At 42.8% G+C, this 23,047-nt stretch overlaps 1 protein-coding gene across 7 annotated transcripts in view; it reads right to left on the bottom strand.

Annotated features, from left to right (window-relative positions):
* Nucleotides 1-23,047, bottom strand: part of LOC120515588 (FH1/FH2 domain-containing protein 3-like) — a 674,713-nt gene that overhangs the window by 86,197 nt on the left and 565,469 nt on the right. For all 7 annotated transcript variants that reach the window (XM_039736692.1, XM_039736693.1, XM_039736696.1 and 4 more), the window contains one exon: nt 21,259-21,467. In XM_039736692.1, coding sequence (XP_039592626.1) covers nt 21,259-21,467 — 209 coding nt within the window. The remainder of the gene's footprint in view (nt 1-21,258; nt 21,468-23,047) is intronic.

Genomic DNA, 23,047 nt, shown 5'->3' with positions numbered 1-23,047 from the left:
TTTTCCTCCTTGAGATATTAAGTAAAGCGACTTGGTTTGGATTTGTGAGAGCTTTGAGTTATTCTGGAAATGCTTCAGTTTTGAAGAAGATGTATCAGCTTTATTTCTGATCCCCCTGTTGTGATGTGGAATTTTGCATACAACTTGATAAATATTTTGTATGTCTTTATTTGTAACTGAGGCAAAGCAATGTAATATTAGTGTTACATTAGTGAGAAGAATTCATGTCCCCCCAGGACTAAGTCAGGAAAATGAATTTTACGATACGGGGGAGAGAGAAAGTACCTAAAACCAGTTTGGTAAATGTTTCTCTGCTAAAGTTTCTCAACCTCCAAAGGAAAGCCAGTCTGCCTAACTGCCAAGCTTCACCTTAACACTTGGTTTGGAGGGCAGGTGTGAGGGTATTCTGTGCCCCCATTGGTCTGAAGTATGGCTGTTTGGAACCTGGCTTGTATCAGAAGCCTTTAAGTACCACGACGTCCTATTGGCTCTAGGGGTTGGACAGAAAACCTATAAATTTGCTTGCTTTACCCAGCTCTCTCTCTCTCATACCAAACTGCTGAATGACCATCTCATACCATGAATTGAAAAGGACAACACAATGGAGAGCACAGCTCGACAGCCATATTAAGACAGGCGTGTGGCCTGTTCTGAAGAAAGCGGACCACAAATGATGCCTTAACTAGAGACTTTTAAAGTAACTAACAAGTCTGTGTGCCACCTGAAAAACTACACATCACCATTTATCAGGTTGTACGGTTGCCAATATTCAAATGTACTTTGCATATTGTTATTATTTATGATTATTATCAATAATACATTATTTAAATTGTAACTTAACTCCTGCTTGTCTTTTACTACACCTAACTGCCTGAGGTTATACATGTAGAAGGGAAGGTGGGGAGAAGTTATATGGTACAATACCTGATAAACAGCGGCAAGTCTGTGATATTCGAGGCATTCTGACAAAGGCTACACATTAATAATACAAAAGGGGGAAGTAGAGTAATAGAGAACTCTACCAAGACAAAACACCCCCTATGTATATTATGATTTTTATTTGCTGGTAATTTAATGTTAATTTAAGTCGAGTACTTTACATACCAATCACATTAGACCTTTGTTCTTCTTCAGTTACGGTTGATTTATTATGTTTTCATTTATCTTTAAACAACTAGGGGGCTCTGTCCACTGCTTGCTTCGCTCGCCAACCCCCGGGTATGGGGAAGCGGATGTATAATTTAAACAGATTGTTATTTTCATGGGAATTGTTACATATGCATAATAGAACTAACTATTTTATATTACAGTGAGTAATCAACCATAGTAAAAAATAATAAAATGTAGTAAATTGAAAGAAAACGATGTTTCATGTTGAGTTAGAGGTATTTGTTGCGTTATATGTTTTTGTTCTGTTTGGCATGGAATTTATCATACTTTCTAAACTTATACTTTTCCTGTAAAACTTCAGTAAAAACATACACCAAACCATAAATCTTTTAATTCTCGCGGATACGCCTCTTCATTGGGAAGAAATGCTACTTTTCTCCGATGGCAACACGAATTAGACGATCTACAAGTCTCCGAGTTAAAGTTTAAAGCCAATCAATATCTACATACTTCTGGCATATCACCTATGTCCATATATTCAATCTCCTTTAGCTGTTCCGTTATTTCACCGAGTAATAATTTCCATTTGTTATAGCTAATGTGATATTTACTATCAGTGTTTTGAGACTTCTGAATTTTACTACTTTCATCATTTCTAACCTGCTCTGCATGTGTACCTCGCCAATGTTTTTGGACCTCTTTACGACGTTCTACTTTGTCTTCTACTCTTTGTCTTTTATTTCTGTCCACGCTTGGACCTCCTAGGTTTTCAGTTCCACTTTGTCTGAGCTGATTGCTTTCTTAATTTTCCAAATTTGCAATTAGTATTATTATTTATTTTTTATTCTTTGGACCTCTTTAAGAAGCGTTGCCTTTTCTTCTTTATTTAGTCATTGACATGTCATCTAGATAATATAGAATTATTGTCCTGAAATGGACTATTATGAATGAAACACATAGATTGTTTGTCTAAAAAAACTGTCCAGAAAAGCTTCTTTAAAGGATGAAATGGAGGGCTTTTCATAAACGACTTAAAATAAGGAAAATGTAAAAAATTATATGAGCTGAGGGCGCAGGAAGTGAGTCTGTCAAAAGCATTCACACGAATGACAAGTGATTGGACCGTGGGCATGCTTGAATATGATTGAGAGGAGGACGTGACTTGAAAACATCTCCTAGCAAAAGTCTTGTCTCGCGGGACTTGAAATTATCTCTTTGAAAAAGTCTCGTCCCAGGATTTCGTTTCATAATAGAGAGACTAGATTTACCATTACATTTAGTAAACTGTTCATTTCAGTCCAGTTTTTCCGATTGATTTACTATTACAGACCTTGATGTCGAGTTTCTTGCTCATTCCCTGTGGGTGGCTCTTCGTGACAGTTTCCCAGCGAGAATAAGATAATGCAAAAGATTGGAGAGACATTTGAAAAACCACAACACAGAAACTCCAAAACATCAAATGAAAGACACTGCAATGTTATTGTGACCTTGAAATACAAAGATGCGTTCTAATTTTGTTGTTTCAACTGCTAAACAGCTACAGTCTATCAGACGGCCGAATTGGCAACTAAAAGGCTAAAGGAGAAGAAGGAAAAACAAAAAAAAAGAGGCTGCTCTCTCATCCGCATCTGGTGACCTCCTCAAGAAAACTAAAAATAAGCAGCCGGCTTTTATAAAGGCTGAATGAGAGAGAAGTAAAATGACAACAAAAGCAAGAAACTCTGTCAGTGGGCATTAACATAAAACCGCAAGGCACACCCCCTTAGTGGGCATTTAATGACACTTGGAGTTGTGCGGTTAGTCGATCCCATCACATAAACGAAGACAAGCCGACATCCGTCACTCCAGGGTCACCTCACTTGACTGAGCCCCCTAAGCACACGTGGGTACGACAAAGACTGGTGGACTTTGCTTTATATTATGTGACGCAGCGTCCTTCAAGATGCTCTCATGGCAGAACACGACTGTAAACCTACACAAGGCAGCAGTGCTTCCCTTCTGGGGCACCTTCTCGTTGGCACATCTTTGTGATGTCCAGCGGTTTTTCTTTTCGTTTCTTTTGCCCCCAGTACTGCCTCTACCCCTGCCCACCCGCCCTGATCACTGTCTGCATGCATTGTGCCCATCTTTCTCATGTCTGTGAGGGCACTCTGCTTTACTGCCCCCAATGATGTGGGTCAGGTGGCTTGGCAGTTCAGTTCTCGCCATTTAGTGATGGATGTGCGTCTGCGTTGCTGTAAGTCCAAGCAGACCCTGCTGCTATAATTCTCGTCAGCCGCGTGGTCTCCAGAGCGGATGCACCTGTTTCTTACTTTTGCATGACAGACAACTAAAATACCTCATTAAAGGCCAAACTGCAAAAATGTGACCACTAAAGCGCTGCCCCTCAAAACCCCTACGGGTGACCATATTCATTCTCTTAAGTCACTTTGGAATAAAGAACAAGAAGCTCACCGGGATAAACATTCCCGTACTTTGAAACTGAATATGAGCCGGCAATTATTTTTTAAGATTTTATGAGAGCAGCAAATTGGCGAGGCTCTGGTTTCTGCGTCCTTGGGCCTCTTCTCCCTACAGAGGATGTCTTTGGGCTATAAAAATGCAAAATGACATCTGGACCCTCTGCACACACAAAACGGATTTCAGGAATAAAAAGATCCGCCAGTGCGATACACGAAGCAGTTGCGTTTCATGTGGCTTGTGGTTAATAACATTTCACTAAATTAATGTAGTTGGCTCTCTTAATAGCTGGGAAGAAAGAAGGAAATGGAAGAACGTTACAAAGAGCTTCACTTTTTAGCAATCGCATTTTATAGAACACAATTGGGTTGCTCATCAGAGCTGCGTCTTGTTCGTTTCTTGGTGCGACGCAGGTTGTCCCCAGCCTCTGGTTTGCCTGCACATTTTAACACCTTCAGGTTAATTTTTGTTTTACTGAGCTTGTTCCTAAATGATGGATGGTGCCTACCTGGGCAAGACATTCAAAACCTGGCAGGATGACAATGCAGATTTCACTGAACGGCCCACACTGTCGCTCAGTAATGCAAAACATAAAAAACAAAACCTGCGGATTACAGAAGATGTCATCTCAGATTCGTTACTGGAGTCTCACCGGCCTGATCTACTGGACCTTCTAATGCGCGTCCCTTCGTTGTGCCACTGGATGCTGCTCAATAGGCGCTATATAAAACAAGATTATCGACTGTCTGAGCTGGAAGTGTAACAGTTTGATTTTAGGTCGGGTTCAGGTCCATGACTGCCATTTAAATCTCTGTCATGGCCTCCCTGTGCAACCCTCTGTGAAGAAATCCAAACCAAACTGTGGTAATATGGAAGCAATTGCAATCGGACCTGTCACTTGTAAGGTGAAAAGTGTTACCAAAATAACGACAGACAAATGAAGAATAAAAGTGTGAAGTGAATAAAAGGGAGGCCATGACTGGCATATCAACAGAGAGCTTGCCCGAGCACCTTCTCTCTGTATCTGGCCTCCACCGCTCCCCACTAGTAAGCCTGTGCTTACCCTCACCTTCTGACTCTCTGCTACGTTCTTAATACTCCTTCCCAGGTATCCCTTAAATCACTTTTGGGCACTGCCATTTCTAGCCCTTTTGCAGCCCTAACCCCTCTGTTCTGCGTGACTGTTGGACATGGACTATGGGGGCCCTTAAGCGGTTGCTTAGCTCAGTGATACTAGGAGACTACCCTGGTTGTGGGGTTCTGGTTGGTCAAGAAAGTCACAGTGCTCCCAGTGGTCTTTAAATTCACTGCACCCCTTTAGCTCTGAAGTGTACTTCAAATGGCTGGCATCCTTGGCAAATTTTGATAACCGCAAAATCCTACCGTTGCGTGAACCTTATCTTGATGTTACTTCCTAGCTATCTTCTAAATCAGCTCTGATGTCCAAGTTGGGCCTGTGAAGTCTTAGGATCACCAGATCATGGTGCTTACCTCCTGGAGGTCTCCATGTCATGGCTCTACTCAGCTCGGCTCTCCGACTGTGTTAGGTTGTTGACTGTGTTTAAATCAGCTCTGGATTGGGGTTAGGATAACAAAATTATGGAACCATCAGGTTACAGTGCACCCTGGTGACACCTACATTTACATTTATTTGCTTATCAGACATCTTTATTCAAAGCGACTTCCGCAAAATTTCAACATAATGGAGCAAATGTTGGTTTGGTGGACTGGGAAACAAGCATTTCAAGGTTAGGGTGAAAAATTGATAATCACAAGTGAAGAGCTCAGAACAAAATACAACTGAGTTACAAATCCTAAATTATAAAATCGAAAGGCTAATATCAGTTGGACTGAAACTTGCCAAATAAGAGAGTCGTCAACTGCTTCTTAAAACACACTGAGGAAGGCAGAATGTTGGATGGAGATGGGCTGGATACCATGCAGTGATGGCACCACTGGGCACCATCCACTAGCAGACCTGACTGGTCAAGAAGGAGCAGAGGACCTCAGATCTGTCTCGTCATATATGGGTTGAACTTGAACTTAATATGTGCTGCTCGAGGGAGATTAGTGATCTGATAAGAGGAGCAACATGTGCCCACCTCAGCTGGTTGAACACTAGACATGCCTATTGCTGCATTTTGAATCATCTGTAGTGGCTTGGTGACACGTGCTGGTTCTCCTGCCAGCAGAGAGTTTCTGTACTCCAGACGTGACAAGAACCAAGGCCTGGTCCAGGGACTGAGCTGCGTATTCAGTCAGATAATGCATGGTCTGATCTTGTGGATGTCACACAGCTTAGATCTATAAGACCAAGAGACAGTTGCAGTGTGCCCAGTGAAGGACAGCAGGTCATTGATCAACACCTCAAGGTTGTGTACCCTAACCCTAAACCTTATACCCCCTGAACTCTAGAATGTATTTAAAAGGCCTGTCATCCCTGAGCAGCATCTGATAAGAACATACTTGGATCACGCAACGCATCAAAGCAATAATCTACACGACGATCGGTTTGGAGCAATAAGGTGGAAGGGTCCTCCCAGATCATGCCACGCTTTGCAAAGCCTCACTCTTCACAGCCCACTCCCTGGTCCGCCGTGCTATACGCCACATTGAAGCGATAATGTCCACCACAATCGGTTTGGAGCAGTAAGGTGGAGGGGACCTCCTGTGAACTCCCAATCATGCCAGCCATTGCAAACACTCACTCTTCATAGCCCCCTCCCTGGTCCGCCATGCTATATGCTGCATTAAATCGATAATCTCCACCGCGATCAGTTTGGAGCAATAAGGTGGAGGGGTCTTGTAATTATTTGATTACACGTTGCACACGTCCATTCTGTCTGAGGTCCCATTTACACCAATGTTTAAGCCAGTCCCGTGCTTAGCACTTGATTTATGAAGCTCGTCTCAGCTTATTTATAACGCAAATCACCCACATGAAACCAATACCACCATGACTTTGATACATTGAAGTAAACCGTCAGCAGTCTGGCTCAGTTCATAAAGCCTACGCCGCAATGGGGAAGTCTCATCTGAAACTCATTACTCTGCTCAAGGCAAACTTTCAAAAACAAAGGATGTAACAGAGAGGGTAACGTTACAACAATGCTAAAAATGATATCAAGACTGAGGAAGTTTATTGTAAGAATATTAGTGGAGTTACCATATGGAGCGAGAATCGGAAATGTGCCTTATGTGTTCATGGCTGCAGCAGGAATGTCCTTTTTTAAACAGCATGGGTGGGAGAATAATATTGTTACTAAGACTGCTGAGTAAGAAAAACGAGAGTGCCAAATTGTTCTCAAGTGTCACAGCCGTAAGCTGTTTAATTCAAACTATTGTAACGGGAGGGCAGGAATGGCACACTGAACTCAGAGTGCCAGGCTGGGCAGGCAGGCGGCCATTTAGGAAAGATCTGGAAGAAGGTGAAAGAACACGAATAGATGGGGGCATAGAATTTAGTGGACAGAATTATGGGAAAATATCTTAATCAAGAAATCAAATCCAATATGGGAGAAAAATGAATGCTGGCTTCCAACAGAAGGACAGGAGTATGGAATTGAACAGACACAATTACCAGTGGTGGTCTCTATGGCATGGCTCTATGACTGATAGGTTGTCGACTACGTTTAAATCAGCTGTAGGATCGGGGTTAGGATAAAGTCATTGAACCCAACCAGGTGGCACCTACATTTACATTTATTTGCTTAGCAAACGTCTTAACCACGCGCACTTCGGAAGAGGTCATCCATCTGAACCTAAGCATGTTTGGGCCTGGCTAGTACTTGGATGGGAGACCAACCAGGAAAAAGCTTGGGTTGCTGCTGGAAGAAAAGGTTTTGGTGAGACCAGCAGGGGGCGCTTACCCTGTGGTCTGAATGTGAATCAGAATGACCCGGTGAAGTCAAGGGGACACTGTGCTGTAAAAAAATGGTGAGACTTAAAACCCAAGGTCCTGAATCTCTGTGGTCATAAAAGATCCCTGAGCATCCTTCATAAAGAGTAAGGGTGCATCTCGATGTCCAGGCTAAATTGTCCTCCATGGCCTGGTCATTCTGGCCCCATAATCATCCCCTGTGCCTAATTGGCTAACTCTCTCTCACCTCTTCACCACCAAACAGCTAATGTGTGATGAGTGTATGGGACAAAATGGCTGCCGTCACATCATCCAGGTGGATGCTGCACATGAAATGGCTCCCCATTCACTGAAAGTGCTTTGAGTAGTGAAAAATGCGCTATTTAAATGTAAAGATATATTATTATTACTTTAATTTATAAAAATTTTACTGATGTGTTTAGAGTTATTGGAGGCCTAGATTTACCTGAGGGGATGAATAAAGATCTATCTATCTATTTATCTATCTATCTGTCTATCTATACTAATAAAAGGCAAAGCCCTCACTCCCTCACTCACTGACTCACTCACTGACTCATCACTAATTCTCCAACTTCCCATGTAGGTAGAAGGCTGAAATTTGGCAGGCTCATTCCTTACAGCTTACTTACAAAAGTTAAGCAGGTTTCATTTCGTAATTCTACACGTAACGGTCATAACGGTTGACAACGTCCGCAATGTTGAACTTTCTTATTTATGGCCCCATCTTCACGAAATTTGGTAGGCGGCTTCCCTGCGCTAACCGAAACCGATGTACGTACTTATTTCGATGGTATGACGCCACTGTCGGCTGCCATATTGAACTTTCCAAACATCACTAATTCTCCAACTTCCCGTGTAGGTAAAAGGCTGAAATTTGGCAGGCTCATTCCTTACAGTTTATTTACGAAGGTTAAGCAGGTTTCATTTTGTAATTCTACGTGTAATGGTCATAACGGTCAACAACATCCGCCATGTTGAACTTTCTTATTCATGGCCCCATCTTCACGAAATTTGGTAGGCAGCTTCCCTGCGCTAACCGAAACTACACAGGAGCACTAGAAGAGTGAAATGCTTAAGCCCTTCACCTACGGTTCTGCATGTGAGTTGATGGCTGCAGCTGAATTGTTCGGTTGTCGCTTTCGTGTACAGAAATGGCCAAATATTTTACACCTTTGGACAACCGCCAATGCCTCTTAAACATCTTAGATTCACAGGTGACGATTTCAGTAGTGGACACTTTGATGTTTATGAATTTTCAAACTCTCAAAAGCTGGATGTAAAGTTATCAATGAAACCGGTTGTATACTTACAACACTTGACAGATGCCGAATGTCACTTCAACACAAGTCCTACAAATACTGTCGTAATTGAAACAAACCATGAAACTCAAACCGATTATGACAGCAGCAATCCAAACTGTGAGATTTGAGACAAGATTACTGTTCACATGGCCAACTGTACGTTGCATGCTTAAGAGTAAGCTCAGCGCACAGCTTGGTCATATTACAACCGGGTGGGCCGAAATGACAATGTGGTATACAAACAGATCCTTAACAAATAATTATTGGTATATTTTCCCTCAGTTTAAAAAGGTTTAATTTTCTTCTTAATAAAACTTTTAAGGCAGTACTTTGCCGCTACGAAGCGCGGGTATTTTGCTAGTCTATCATATAGTGCCTTATCTATCTATCTATCTATTTATTTATCTATCTATCTATCTATCTATCTATCTATCAATCATATAGTGCCCTATCTATCTATCTATTATATAGTGCCTTATCTATCTATCTATATATCTAAATATCAGATAGTGCCTTTCATTATCTATTTATCTCTCTGTTGTCACACACATGTGAGTAGAAGGAAGCTGTATGGACCAAGTTAGTGTAATTCCACACCAGGCCAGGGGGTGGCGGGGTGCACTAAACCTTCTGTTACCTCCACAGACCAAACACAGGACAACGTGTCTGACTCATCCCTGAAGACGTCACTTCTGGTCCTGGTGCCTAGAAGAATGTTGCTTCCGGTTACGACGTCAGAAGGAGGTCACTTCCGGTTCCCTCACACCACTTCAGGTCTTGGCATTTAAAGCCGCCATCTTAACTACTATTCATCAGGTTTTGTTTGGACTCCTTAAAAGACACCACTGTTCTACTTCCAAAACTCACTGCACGGTGGCTGCCCCACACCTTTTTAAGTGTGTCGAGTCTAATCCTTTCACACTGTCTATCTAATTTTGCAATCTAATGCAGGAATGTTTTACTCCGGTGTAATTGTGTATAGCATGTTCAAGAGTAAGCCGCTCCAGTGAACTAATAATATTATTACTCCTTATTATTTGGGCTGACGCAGTGGTAGCTCTGCTGTCGTGCAGTAAGGAGACCAGGGTTCACATTCTGGGTGGAGTTTGCTTGTTCTCCCCGTTTCCTCCAGGTTCTCCCGCTGTTCAAAGAGATGCAGGTTAGGTGGGCTGGTGACACTAAATTGGCCCTGGTGTGTGTGTGTGTTTGCCCTGTGATGGACTGGCAACCTGTACAGGGTTTGTTCCTGCCTGGTGCCCTGGGCTAGCTGGGATTGGCTCCAGCACCCACCTCACAACCCCATACTGGATTAAGTGGATTAGTAAATCACATGACAGAACATGGCTTTTAGAGGTACAGAAATGAGGCATTTTTGGTGCAACGACAGTCAGAGTTCGTTCATGGAGTCAGCACTGGAGCTGTCCACCATTAAGCCTTGTGTGAATTTTTCAGGACTAAGAGGGTTAGAACACAACTGACTGACTTATTACTTGGCTGACGCCTTTATTCAAAGTAAATTACAACATTTGTGATACAATTGGTCACGTTTCTTTTGTCTTGGTAAGTGGAGCCCAGGCAGGTCACGTGACTTGCTCAGGGACAAACAGTGTCAGTAGCAGGATTTGAACCCGCAACCTCAGGGTTTGAAGTCCAATGTTTTAACCTTTACAACACACTGCCTAATAATAATAATACTATAAGGTTTAAAAAAATGCAAACAATCTACAAATATTGTGTACAGAAAAGTAGCGGGTACTGTACAAAGATAAATCTAATTAACTGATGGCACTAGAAGCGAAACTCACCTCCCGGGTGATGCAGCTAGATATGCAGTAAAGAAGAAAAAAAGCTCCAAAGAGATGGACAAGAGCATGGAATTTAACAGACACCATTATACAATAAAGAAGAAAAATGAATGTCAGCCTCCATGGATACGTGTACAAAGCAACACGCTCAGCCGCATCATCCCTTAATGGTAGGGAAGTCAGGTTCACAGTTGCTCTTTCGAGCTTCACTAAGAATTCAATTGTTTTAATCATTACTAACAATTAGGAAACTTTTAAAACACTACGAAATGATGTATATGGAGAAAAAGTGTGGCAGATGAGTGCCGCCGCCTCGCAGTAAGCAGATCATCGGTTCGTGTCTCGGGTCCTCCCTGCATGATGAATGCTAGTAGTAGTATGAAACGCGCCATAAAAATGTGAAGAATTATTATTATAATCTTCTTATATAACATGCTACCGTGGCTGTCCGTTTGTCTGTCCGGGACTTTAAATCACCTGTAGATCACAAACCTACTTACCTGAAATTTGGTACACAAATACTACGTGACGTCTACTATCCACTTTGGGGGTGATGATTGACTTCTAAGGTTATTCCTCTTTTTATTTTCATTTTATTTTATTGTAGAATCAACTCTTGGCAGAGGGCAGCAGGTTGGCCGTGCAGCGCATGCTTATGGGCGCCATTCTCATCCCTACCACCTTCACCGTCACTTCCCCTACTTCTTCATATCTTAAATCTTCAATCTGCCTCAAGAATAATTTAAGTGCCAGCTTAAGCTAAAAATTACGGACAACGTACTAAGTAATTGAAAATAAAACCACTGACTTATCAGTTTTAAACGTGAAAAGATGCCGACGAAAGAAGAGAAGAAGCGGGCCGCTAGGGTGGAGAAAAGAAGGGCTGCTCAGGAAGGAGCAAGCGTATCAACCTCTGAGCAAACGAATGATAAACGTACAGAGAAAGAAAGAGGATGGAAACTAGGAACGCTCAAGTCAAGTGAATTCATTTGACATGTAACATGTGTGCCGTTACTGGTTTTAATAATAATAAGATGAAAATACACAGAATGTGCCAATGGTGTGAATTCCACTCATGGTAAATCACCGATTTGTTTCGTTTTCTTTTGCAAAGTGAAATCCTCACGTTTTGCTTGCAAATTCAAATTTCGTGTGCAATCACAAAAAGTACAATAAAGTGCAAATAAACGCAGTTCTCCCCGACACGCTAAAATGAACCGTAAGGAGAGATGGGAGACCCTTCAAGATTTGGTGGTGATTGGCAGTTGGCCCCACCTCTTGAGAGGATAGCCCACAAAACACATGGAACCTAATCCAGGCATGGCACGTGGTGCAGATACTCAACAAAAGCAACGTTAACATGAAACATGAGTTGAACCCCCAGCCAGGGGAGGACTCCCATAAAGCCTGCCTGGGGTTGTCCCACCGCAGTGGCGTAGCTCGAGTTCATGCTTCTTCATTTTGCTGACCTCCAACATATCTGAATATATTAACCTATTTAAATAGAAAATTAAAATGACGAGAACAATTAAGATACATTTTGCATTGATTTATTCATATATAGTGAGACAGCAATCATTTTTCACATATGCATCAGCTAGACAAGAATATAGTGTAGACGCACTGATAAGTCTTGTTCTGATTATTAGTTTAATACAATTACGCTGTGAAAACCTGAACCAGTGTAGTGTACAAGTGATAGGTGGGGATGTTTTCTGCGCAGAGCAAGAACACATTCGGATTGATAACGAAATGAAATTATAAATTGTAAATGAGTTGCTTATCTTCCTAGAAATTATTATCGGTGTAATGTTTAGGTTTATTTTTGTTATTACCTCATAAATTTCAACGGCTGTGTCTGATGCCGTCACAGAAGGCCGGTCTGAAAAAGATTTTTGAAGCATTTGTGGATAATAATCAGAGAGTTTTTACTTTTTTCGTTCACGAGTGATATTTTTCTGAACCCTGCTGCTCACACACAAATTCTACTGAGCCTTTTTGCCAATATTGCCGCCCCATAAAATGTGTCGCCTGGGGTGCCCGCCCCTAGCTATCAGCGGTCACCTGCTTTAATGATTACCGCCCTGTGGCTCTGATCCCAGTAATAATGAAGTGCTTTGAGAGAATCCACCTAAAGTACTTCAAGGATGCCATCCCTGCTGGATTTGACGACCATCAGTTCGCCTACATGAGGAACAGATAGACAGAGGATGCCGTCTCAATAGTACTTGACACAGCCTTGACTCATCTGCAGTACCCTAACACTTATGGTAGGATGCTATTCATCGATTTTAGTTCAGCGTTTAACACCGTAATCCCAGACAAGCTGGTACAAAAGATTCATAATCTGGGTCTGTCTAGATCATTGTGTCTCTGGATCAGGGACTTTCTCACCAACAGGCCTCATGTGGTTAGAATTGGAGATTGTACATCAGCCACACTGGTTCTGAACACAGGCACGCCACAGGGTTGTGTGCTCAGCCCAGTACTCTTCACGTTATTTACGTGCCATCCATGCCACAAATATGGTTGTGAAGTTTGTGGATGGGTCTCATATCAGACAATGATGAGACTCACTACAGAGAGGAGATACAACACCTAGCACTATGGTGCTCAGCCAACAACCTCATCTTAAACACCAGCAAGACCAAAGAGGTCGGTCATTGTGGACTACAGGAGGTCCAGAAGAACAGAACATGCTCCTATATTCATACATGAGGAGGCTGTAATGTGTGTGGACAATATCAAGTTCTTGGGTATCCACATCACATCGGGTCTGACCTGGTCTTTGAACACATCTCACCTGGTAAAGTAGGCCCAACAAAGACTCTTCTTCCTCAGGAAGATGAGACGTGCTGGATTCTCCTCTCGGCTGCTCGCAAACTTCTACAGATCCGCTATAGAAAGCATTCTCTGTCACAGTATGACAGTGTGGTACGGCAGCTGCACAGGACAGGGAGGACTTGGCACGGGTGGTGAGAACAGCACAGGGGATTGTGGGAAGTCCTCTCCTAGACCTGGACTCTGTAAATGCTGGAAAGGTGCAGAAGAGGGCCAAATGTATAGCTGCGGTTCTCACCCATCCGGGAAATGGACTGTTTGTACCACTGCCTTCGGGAAAGCGGTACAGAAACATGAAAACACATACCAGCAGACTGAAAGACAGCTTTTGCCCCTGCTGATACGCACATATATATCTACATCTACCCCTAACCTGCCCCTCTGTAGACAGGCACACGCACTTGTAATCAAACACACATACACTCGTATTCCTCAGATCACTGGTCTCTGCAGGCGTCTCTGCATCAAGTCTGGATTTGATGATGTTTTATTGCTGCTGTCTTTTATACTTATTATCTTTATTTTATTATTTAAAGTGTATTCTGTCTTGAAGCCGAGTCCTACCAACAAAAGATTTTGTTATGCGTATGCATAATGACAATAAAGAATTCTATCACCGGTCCCACATTGATGCACTGCCACTTCACTGACATGCCTGTCAAGTCATCACTCAGAAGTACTAAGGATATGGCGCTCATCACTCATGTCAGGGTATCTGCTCCTGTCACGGTGCACTTTTAGAGAACAACAGGACAAAGAGAAAGAGGTGATTGTGCAAGCCGGGTGTTCTACCCCTGCCCCAGTGCATTTTTAGAAGAAAGGAAAGGCCACAAAGGAGGGAGTATTAATAACGGAGTCTTAGGAGGACAAAGCATTCATCGCATACTGTAAGTGTCGTGCCCCACTCCTGAAGAAGCCACACAAAGGAAGAAGCAACAGGTTCCATGCAGCCATTGTCCACTCGGCACACTTTCTGCGGTCAAATTCTTGCCGAAAATAAACGTTGATCTAATTTCCCGGCCATTTTTTTCACCTTTTTTATTTTTTTGAGCTCTGTAGTTAATAGTTTGTTTTCGGCGCATTGCTCCAGTGTTATAGCAGACATCACTCAGTTAGCACAAATCCCCTGCTGAGTCCTGGGCTCAAAGTCCAAGACTCCAGGCGTCTGCTGCTGCAAATCATTGCGCTGTCAGAGCACTGAGCCAAAGAAGAAGCATGGAATATTTTACATAAAAAGAACAAAAAAAAAAAAAAACAAGCTTGTGACCATCCATGTGTTCATTTTCATATCGGCTGAGATGAATGCAGGGACCCGGAAAGCAGCGTGGACAACAGTGGACACAAGACTGGAGCCCACCTTAGAGTTACTCAAACGGGAGAGTCAGCAGGCCGAGCGATACGTAAGCGGAAGCGTCTGAACACAACTGACATCCCAGGGCACCACAGAAGTGGGGGGGAAATGACTATGAAGGGCCAAAGCTACTCATCACCTCTCACTTTACCTCAGTACTAAAGTGTTTGAAAAGTTTCAATGAATAACATGTGGGGATTCCTTCAAACTGTCTGAAATGTTTTTTTTGATACAGACAGAAATGAATAACCACAGTTATGAATTACTTTAAGACAGACAGAGGGCTTTTAAGTAATCAATAGAAGTTGGGACGTCTGTGCAAATTGTTTGCTTCAGCTTACAAGGCTTCATTTACTTGAACTGCTGCAGAACATCTCTAGTTTGTCACCTATTAGTTGTTCCCTAAAGGCGGCTCATTTGTAATATTCTGAAATGTTCTTTTTTTTTTTTGGAACCTAAATTTTAAATTTAAACCTCTAGTAGTTTACTGCTTACATTTTCACCACTTTAGGTGATTCATTGCATTCCAACTGATTAAATTTGAATGAAAACCGGAAAAACGGAGGTGTTCTAAAATTTTTGACCAACAGTGTGTGCATATAAGAGTGTGACAGGCTGCTCTCGGTAACATCTTCCTCTCTTTTGTCTCCAGCGCCAATCCCGAAGAAGATTGTTGATGTCATTTCCTCTGCCCGCAAACCACAAGCCCCACCCCTTCCGACTCGAACGCAATATAAAGAACTTCAGCGTTCATTTGCGGAGCCCTCATCTGAATGGACACATTGGCACACCAGAAGCTGTTCTGCCGAAGCAGAATGATTTTTTTTTATTTCGGGATTAGACGGTAATGAGAAGTCAAGTAAAACAACAACAACAACATTTATTTATATAGCACATTTTCATACAAACAGTAGCTCAAAGTGCTTTACATATTAAAGAATAGAAAAATGAAAGACACAATTATAAAACAAAATAAATCAACATTAATTAACATCGAATAAGAGTAAGGTTCAATGGCCAGGGGACAGAAAAACAAAAACTCCAGACGGCTGGAGAAAAAATAAAATCTGTAGGGATTCCAGACCATGAGACCGCCAAGTCCCCTCTGGACATTCTACCTAACATAAACGAAACAGTCCTCTTTGGATTTAGGGTTCTCACGGAAAAACAAGACCTTTTATTGGCTCAGTAAAAAGATTACAATATGCAAGCTTTTGAGGCAACTCGGGTGCCATCTTTAGAAAACGAGAGCAAAACGAGGGTACCCACCGAGGTCAAAGCCAAAGAGACAAACCGATCTTTCACTAAGCTAGAAACTTGAAAGAAGACTCAGAGTGGTAAACCGGTTCTGGTTCTGTCCCCCTGTCTTTTTCTTTTGGACACACGTTTGTCACCTGTCACTGTCTTCCTTTCTTTCCTGCAGTATCCCTCTGTTACCGCAAATCTTCCTCCTCCTTCTCCTCTCTAGGCTTCCACTCAAACTCTCTGAACACAACTTACTCTGTCTGGGAACTCTGGCAGCCAAACTAATTACTGACTCCCACTGTAAGACACCTGAATGTGCCACAGTCGACAACTGGCAGGCCTCCTCCTACAATTTAACACACGTGGAGTTGTCTGCAGCGTGGATTAAAGGCGCTTCCAGTAATGTAATCGAATCCTGGTCTGCTACAGCTCAACTGTGCGAATCTCTTTTCATTTTTTATTATCCCCTTAGTTGGGTGGAAGTGGGTGATTTACTTTGTATGTTATGTCCATTTATTGATACTTCCTGTCAGTCTGTCTTTACTTAATAAATAGTTGATCACAAAAAAAAAAAAAAATAGAATAGTAAACCAGAAAGTACATAAAAAAAATCTGGGAATGGAATTAGTAATTCCTCTACTTTTCAAATTTGCTCTTTAAATTTTCCCTTATTAGGTTAGAATGTTGGTTGGATGCGCCATCTGTTGGATAGAAAGATACCAAACATTTGCCTGATACAAATGGCAAATGCCTTGGATTGGCATGTCAAGAATGGTGCCCTTGAGTGAGAGTGGGTCACGAGTGACACCTTAGGCTAGGGGTGACCAACGTCGGTCCTGAAGGGCCATAGAGGCCGCAGGTTTTGTGCCAACCCAACTGCTTAATAAGAAGCACGTATTGCTCAAGTAACACTTCTGCTTCACTTTAATCGTCTCGCTTGTTAAGATTTTTCATCCTTATTGCTTTGCTGTATTCTCAGTTTTTAATTGCTCCTTAGCAATAATCCGCATTTCCCCATCTAATTTGTTTCCATTTACACCTGTGTGTGTTTATTGTGCACTATTTAGTTTAATTAAATACTTGGAAGGAAAGTGAAGAGAAAAAAGTGAAGGACTGAGAATCTCTCATCCGTGTGAGGCTTCAAACCATTTGGATGATATCCTTAGAAAGGGATATCTAGGATATTAGACTGACCCGACATGGCAGAGTTAAAGCCATGAAATAATTAAATTATTGGCAAGAGTTGTTTTCCAATTAAGCATCTGGGTTGGAACAAAAACCTGCAGCCACTGCGGCCCCCCAGGACAGATTCGGCCCACCCCGCCGTAGGTATTGTGTAATGCACTTGCACGCTGTTGAGTTCATTTGACGGTCGCCCCTTCAGATTCTCGAATTCTGTTCAGTTCACGAGTTGGCCATGAACAGTTAAATGGTAATATTTTTACTAAAAGATCTCAGAAACTGCCCAGGTGAAAAAATAATAATACTGAAAATGATTTGTATCACAAAAATCATATATAATAAACGTACATTGATACTACATAAGTTAAATAAAACTGTATAAAATGAAAGGTTATTTTTGGTAAGAACTGTGGGGTCTATGCCAGCTACCATCTGGCTCCACTGCCCCCTTAATTATCCAGCAGATCTGGACTTTGCCCCCAGCTACTGTACGCGCCCACCGTCGCCATCACGCGCTTGTAACAGAAACCCGCATAGAGCTCTAGCTGTTCTTCTCGGCTGTCATCTTCTCGATTTCCTTTATCTGCCCTTATCCTTATTTTTTTATCTGTGCGACCAAAAGGGTCAAATACTGGGAGATGAAAAATACAGCAACCAAAACCAAAGCATAAGACAATAAATAACCAGCAGACCATGAAACAAAGGAAAGTGCAAGCACTTGTTAGAATCCGTGAACTCGGATGCAGATTTGACCTTGAGATGAACTTTTACCCCGTCGTGAGCGATCGTTCACAACCGAAGCAGACATGCATGGCACACGCCCTGCAACAACGGGACCAAAATCCCCAAAATAGAAAACCCACAATTTGAATGCCAATTCATACCACAAGGGCCAGGAAAAGGACGACAAAATAACTAACACTCGGTGAAAGTGTGGTGAGACGGAACATTCATCCCTGTGCTTTGGCTTAATTACTGGGTCACACTGCTCTACATTTCCTTTTATTTATTTTATTTTATTTATTTATTTTACTTTTACATGCATTGTTATTACTCTTTAATTTAATATTGTTTTTCGTATCAGTATACTGCTGCTGGATTATGTGAATTTCCCCTTGGGATTAATAAAGTATCTATCTATCTATCTATCTATCTATCTATCTATCTATCTATTTCCAGAATATGCTTGTTAATGTGGTGATCGTTTAATTTTTTCAAACCTTTCCATCTAGAACATAAGAATATAAGATGTTTGACAAATGAGAGGAGACCATTCAGTCCATCTGTCGCTCGTTTGTTTAGCTCATAGCTAAGCTGTCCCATCCAGGTTCTTCTTAAAGGTCCTCCAGGTTTCTGCTTCAATTCCATCACTCAGTAGTTTGTTCCCGAGTCCCACAACTGTTTGCATGAAGGAGAGCTTCCTGGCTTCACTCCTAAATGTCCCTCCCCTTAATTTCCACTGACGTTCTCAAGTACCCGATTCACTGTCAAGTTAAAAGAATTCTGCTGGGTCTTCTTTATCAACGCCTTTGAGGATTCTGAAGACCTGAATGAGGTCCCCATGGAGTCTCCTCTGCATGAGACTAAACAGGTTTAACTCTCCGAGTCTGTCACAGCAGGACATGTCTTTAAATCCTGGGATGCTCCTGGTTGTTCTCCTCTGCACAGCTTCAAGTGCTGCTATGTCTTTCTTGCACTGTGGTGATCAAAAGTTCATACAATGCTCCAGATGCTGTCTCACTACAGTAGCGTTACTTAGCCTGAGCATATCGTCCCCCATTTTATAATCAGCAGTTCTTACAATATAACCTAACATTTGATGTGCCCTTTTAACTGCTCCTCCTCATTGTTTAGATGATGAAAATGTTGTGTCAACATAAACCCCTAAATCCTCTTCAGAGTTTGATTCCTGCAGGACAGTGTCTCCCATCTTGTATTTATAACTGATATTCATGTTGCCCAATTCTAGCACTTGATACTTTTCTGCATTGAACTGCAAGTGTTCACCCAGTTCCGAAGTTTGCTCAAGTCTTTCTCAATTGCTTCTGCTCTCTCCTCAATTTCTGTCATTCCTCCAATTTTAGTGTCACCTGTGAATTTCACAAGTTTACTAATGACATTGACTCCAGTGTTGTTAAGGTAAATCATATAATAATAAGGAAGGGTCCGAGGACAGACCCCCAGAGGGCTCCACTGATATTCTCCTCTTCTTATCTGCACTCTTTGCCAACTCAACCAACCTGATACCCAGTTGTGTCTGTCACCTTCGATGCCTACAGCTTCTAGTTTTTAAATGAATCTTCAGTGTGCGGCTGAGTTAAAAGCTTTTAGAAACTCCAAGACAATTATGTCGTAAGCTTTGCCAATTACTGCATTTGCGTGTTTAGAAAAATCTAAAACTTAACGTCACGACAACCTTCCTGCATCTGCATCTGGAAAGTGACTGCCGATATGACTTTTAGGATGGAGTGGCATTTGGCACAGAACACCTGCACATATTTTAGTTTTCTTTAGTAATCCTACATGGGCATCAGGCACAAAATAGTAACCTGCCCAGGATGGGGTGCCAGTCAGCTGCACAGCACTCTGTACAAATTACAGAGCACTTCCATGCATACGCAGATTCTCAAAGCCACTGAATCCAATTCAGGACCATGGTGTTGGCACAGCCCGTCCTGGTAACGCTGGGCACAAGGCACAAAACAAACTTAGATAGGGGATCCCAGTGGGACAATTTAGAGTTGCCAATTAACCCAATACACATATCTTCGAAGATGTGGATGGAAAACCCTGGCAAACATTGGGGACAACGTGAAAACTGAGTGTGACATTTGAGTCCACGTTACTGAACCCAGAGGCTTTCACTTCAAAATCAGGGGATATTCTGCACTCAGTGGTCTGTGTTTCATGCCCTGACCAAGAGGCTGCCGTCAAAATTTAAAAGGACGCCTGGCTGCAGCAGGCACATGTGATCGTTCAGCAGCTGTTCTTTTATATGGCACGGCTTTCATTCTCACCAAGTGCCCTAAAGTTCACCTTATACTGTAACTTTTCCCTCCAGGGGGAGTCTCCTGGCTGGGCATCAGAACTCGGCTGAGTTATCCTATACCACTGTTGTAGCACAAAGTTGCCAGTCCATCCATCTCCCAACCCGCTATATTCTAACACAGGGTCACGGGGGTCTGCCAGCACAGGGCACAAGGCAGGAACAAATCCCCGGGCTGGGCACCAGCCCACCACAGGGCACACACACCCACACACCAAGCACACACTAGGGACAATTTAGGATCGTCAGTGCATCTGACCTGCATGTCTTTGGACTGTCGGAGGAAACCGGATCACCCGGAGGAAACCCACACAGACATGGGGAGGACATGCAAACTCCACACAGGGAGGACCCGGGAAGCGAATCCAGATCTCCCTACTGCGAGGCGGTGCAGCACCACACAGATATCCATAACAACACAGCGGTCTCAGACCTTCTTTGTGAAATTCATGGTCTTTGGTTATGAATCGATGGTACGGTGGTGTAGTGGTAGCACTGCTGCCTCACAGTTCCGGAAGCTCCAGTATTTATTATTATTTATTAGGCTGATGCCTTTATCCAATATGACAATACGAATCAATTTTTTAAATACAACTGGTTACATTTATTTTGTTTTTTTTTCCACTTTCTCAGAGTCACACAGTGCCATTTGAGTGATTTGTACCCACAACCTCAGGGTCTAAAGTTCAAAGTCTTACCCACGCTGCCAGCCACACTATGCCATGCTGCCTGCTGATTTTCCCTCACAGCCCAAAGACATGCAGATTTAGCAGATTGGTGACTGGCACACAATGTACATATTGGTGATTGTGTCTTCACCCTGCAATGGACTGGCATCTCCTGCTGGGATCATCTCCAGCCTCCCTGTAACCCTGAGTTTGGAAATGGATGGACGGATGTTTGTGGAGGCAACTGCAGCATCATCAGACAACAAGCAGGAACCAACACTGCACGGGCAGTGTGCCAGTCCACTGCAGGGCATGCAAATGATAAAACTGATTTTTAAATGGGTGCACAGAAAAGCATGCAAGACTTACCATCTGCCAGCTTGGGAGAAGGACAGGTCACAGACTGGGTTTCGGACTCTTCTGAAGATGGTGTGGCACACCTGGGCACTGGCGACGAGGAGGATGATGTTGGTGGGCGGGGGCTCAGGCTGAGGGTGAGTTCACTGCGCCCCCTGGGGGCTGCACGGCTCTTCTCCTTCTCGTACTCCTCCGCTGCTAGCCTCTCCACATTCTTGTACCTGAAACGGCAGGACACAGTGCCTGAGACTGGTGTGAGCGCCACCCGAGTGCCAGCTGATAGTCAGGCACATGCCATAAATGCGGCCAGTCCAGTCCTGCAGGAATCAAATAAAAAACTGCTCAGCGCAGGCTGTTTGAAGAAGTCGCAGTTGACTTGAGAAGCCAGGGGAACTTCAGCGTCTTCTGGCAACGGGCAACTTTTATTCTTGGGTCATAGTTAGCTCCAAATGCAGCTCATTGATTTGCAAATTTTTTAAGAAAATATCCAATTAAATAAAACGCAATCAAATGGCGAAAAAAAAAGCAAAAAAAACAAAAAAACAAAAACAGGAGTCACCCTTTGGGTAAGAAATCAGACGTTTGCCATAACAGGAGCACAAGTGACACCCAGCCGGTCTGCAGCGCTCGCCGAGGCTAAACGGAGTGTTCACCCACTCGCTAGAATGGAAAACTTTCTGAGTCGCCTTCTCAGGAAAAAAAAAAAAAAAGTCTCTGCCTACAGAAGCATTTTGCTGATATCCAATCATCTCGGCCTTTACGTCACGTATAGTTTATTCATCAAAGTCTGTTTAGGAGAACAAAGATACATCTGTTTTGCATTTGGCCAGACTGAGCTCCTTAACTGTTTATTAAACCCGGCTACCAATCACATAATATGCGCTTGGGCTTCACAGATTAAACCCCAAATAAATTAGACTGGGATGTTCCAGATGTTTCTTTTTTTTTTTTGCACTCCGCATTTCTTACTTTATGTCTTAAAATTATCACAGTTGTAAAGGAATCAAGTGGCCAGGTTTTACGGAAACTGCCAAATTATTATGGTTTCACACACAGAGGGAGCACGTGTGCATTAAAACTCAACTCGTGTGGGCAAAAGTGTCAGAGAAGCCAGAAAAACACGGCACAGTTGGGTCATGTCTGATCACCACGGCCCGGTGGCGCTTCGGTTAAGTCCTGAACATGATAGCTAAGCTTCAAGGGGTTGGTTGTCTGGTTAGAGAAGTGCAGAACAGAACAGAACCTGCAAGTTGAGCTGGCAGGGGTGTAACTATCTAGAAGTAATCTGCTGCTCTACGGGCACTGGACTGAGGCTCCCTTCAAGAATGGCTCCTGCCTCGTGTCTATGCTGCTGGGATGGGCTTCAGTTCCCAGGACACTACATTGCATTTAATAGACGGAGTGGAACAATTTGTGGAATCCATGTCATGAAAAACAGGGGCTGTTTTTGAGAGCAAAAGGGGGTCTAACGCAGAATTAGCAGAGTGTTCCTAAGGATTTGCTGTGTGAGTGTATATTGTGCCTATGCAAGAAAAAGCAGGACAATTTAGAATGGACCAGGTTACTGGTGTATGGTGGAGGAGCTGAACCTGCAGGGTAGTCAAAAAGGTTGGCTGGGGTTGTTCATTAAAAACAAGAATCACCAGGCAAAAAAAAAAATGAAGTGAAAGAAATACCTGGAAGAGGTCAAGAAAATGAAAGGCCACATAAAGCTGGTGCTGACAGGAAATCCAAAAATTGGACATTAATTGTTAATGTGACACCCACCATCCAGAGGGCTTAAGAACCAGTCCTACAATGA

This window comes from Polypterus senegalus, chromosome 15, assembly GCF_016835505.1.
Source record: "Polypterus senegalus isolate Bchr_013 chromosome 15, ASM1683550v1, whole genome shotgun sequence".
Lineage (NCBI taxonomy): Eukaryota > Metazoa > Chordata > Cladistia > Polypteriformes > Polypteridae > Polypterus > Polypterus senegalus.
This window is presented reverse-complemented; position numbering and strand designations above follow the sequence as displayed.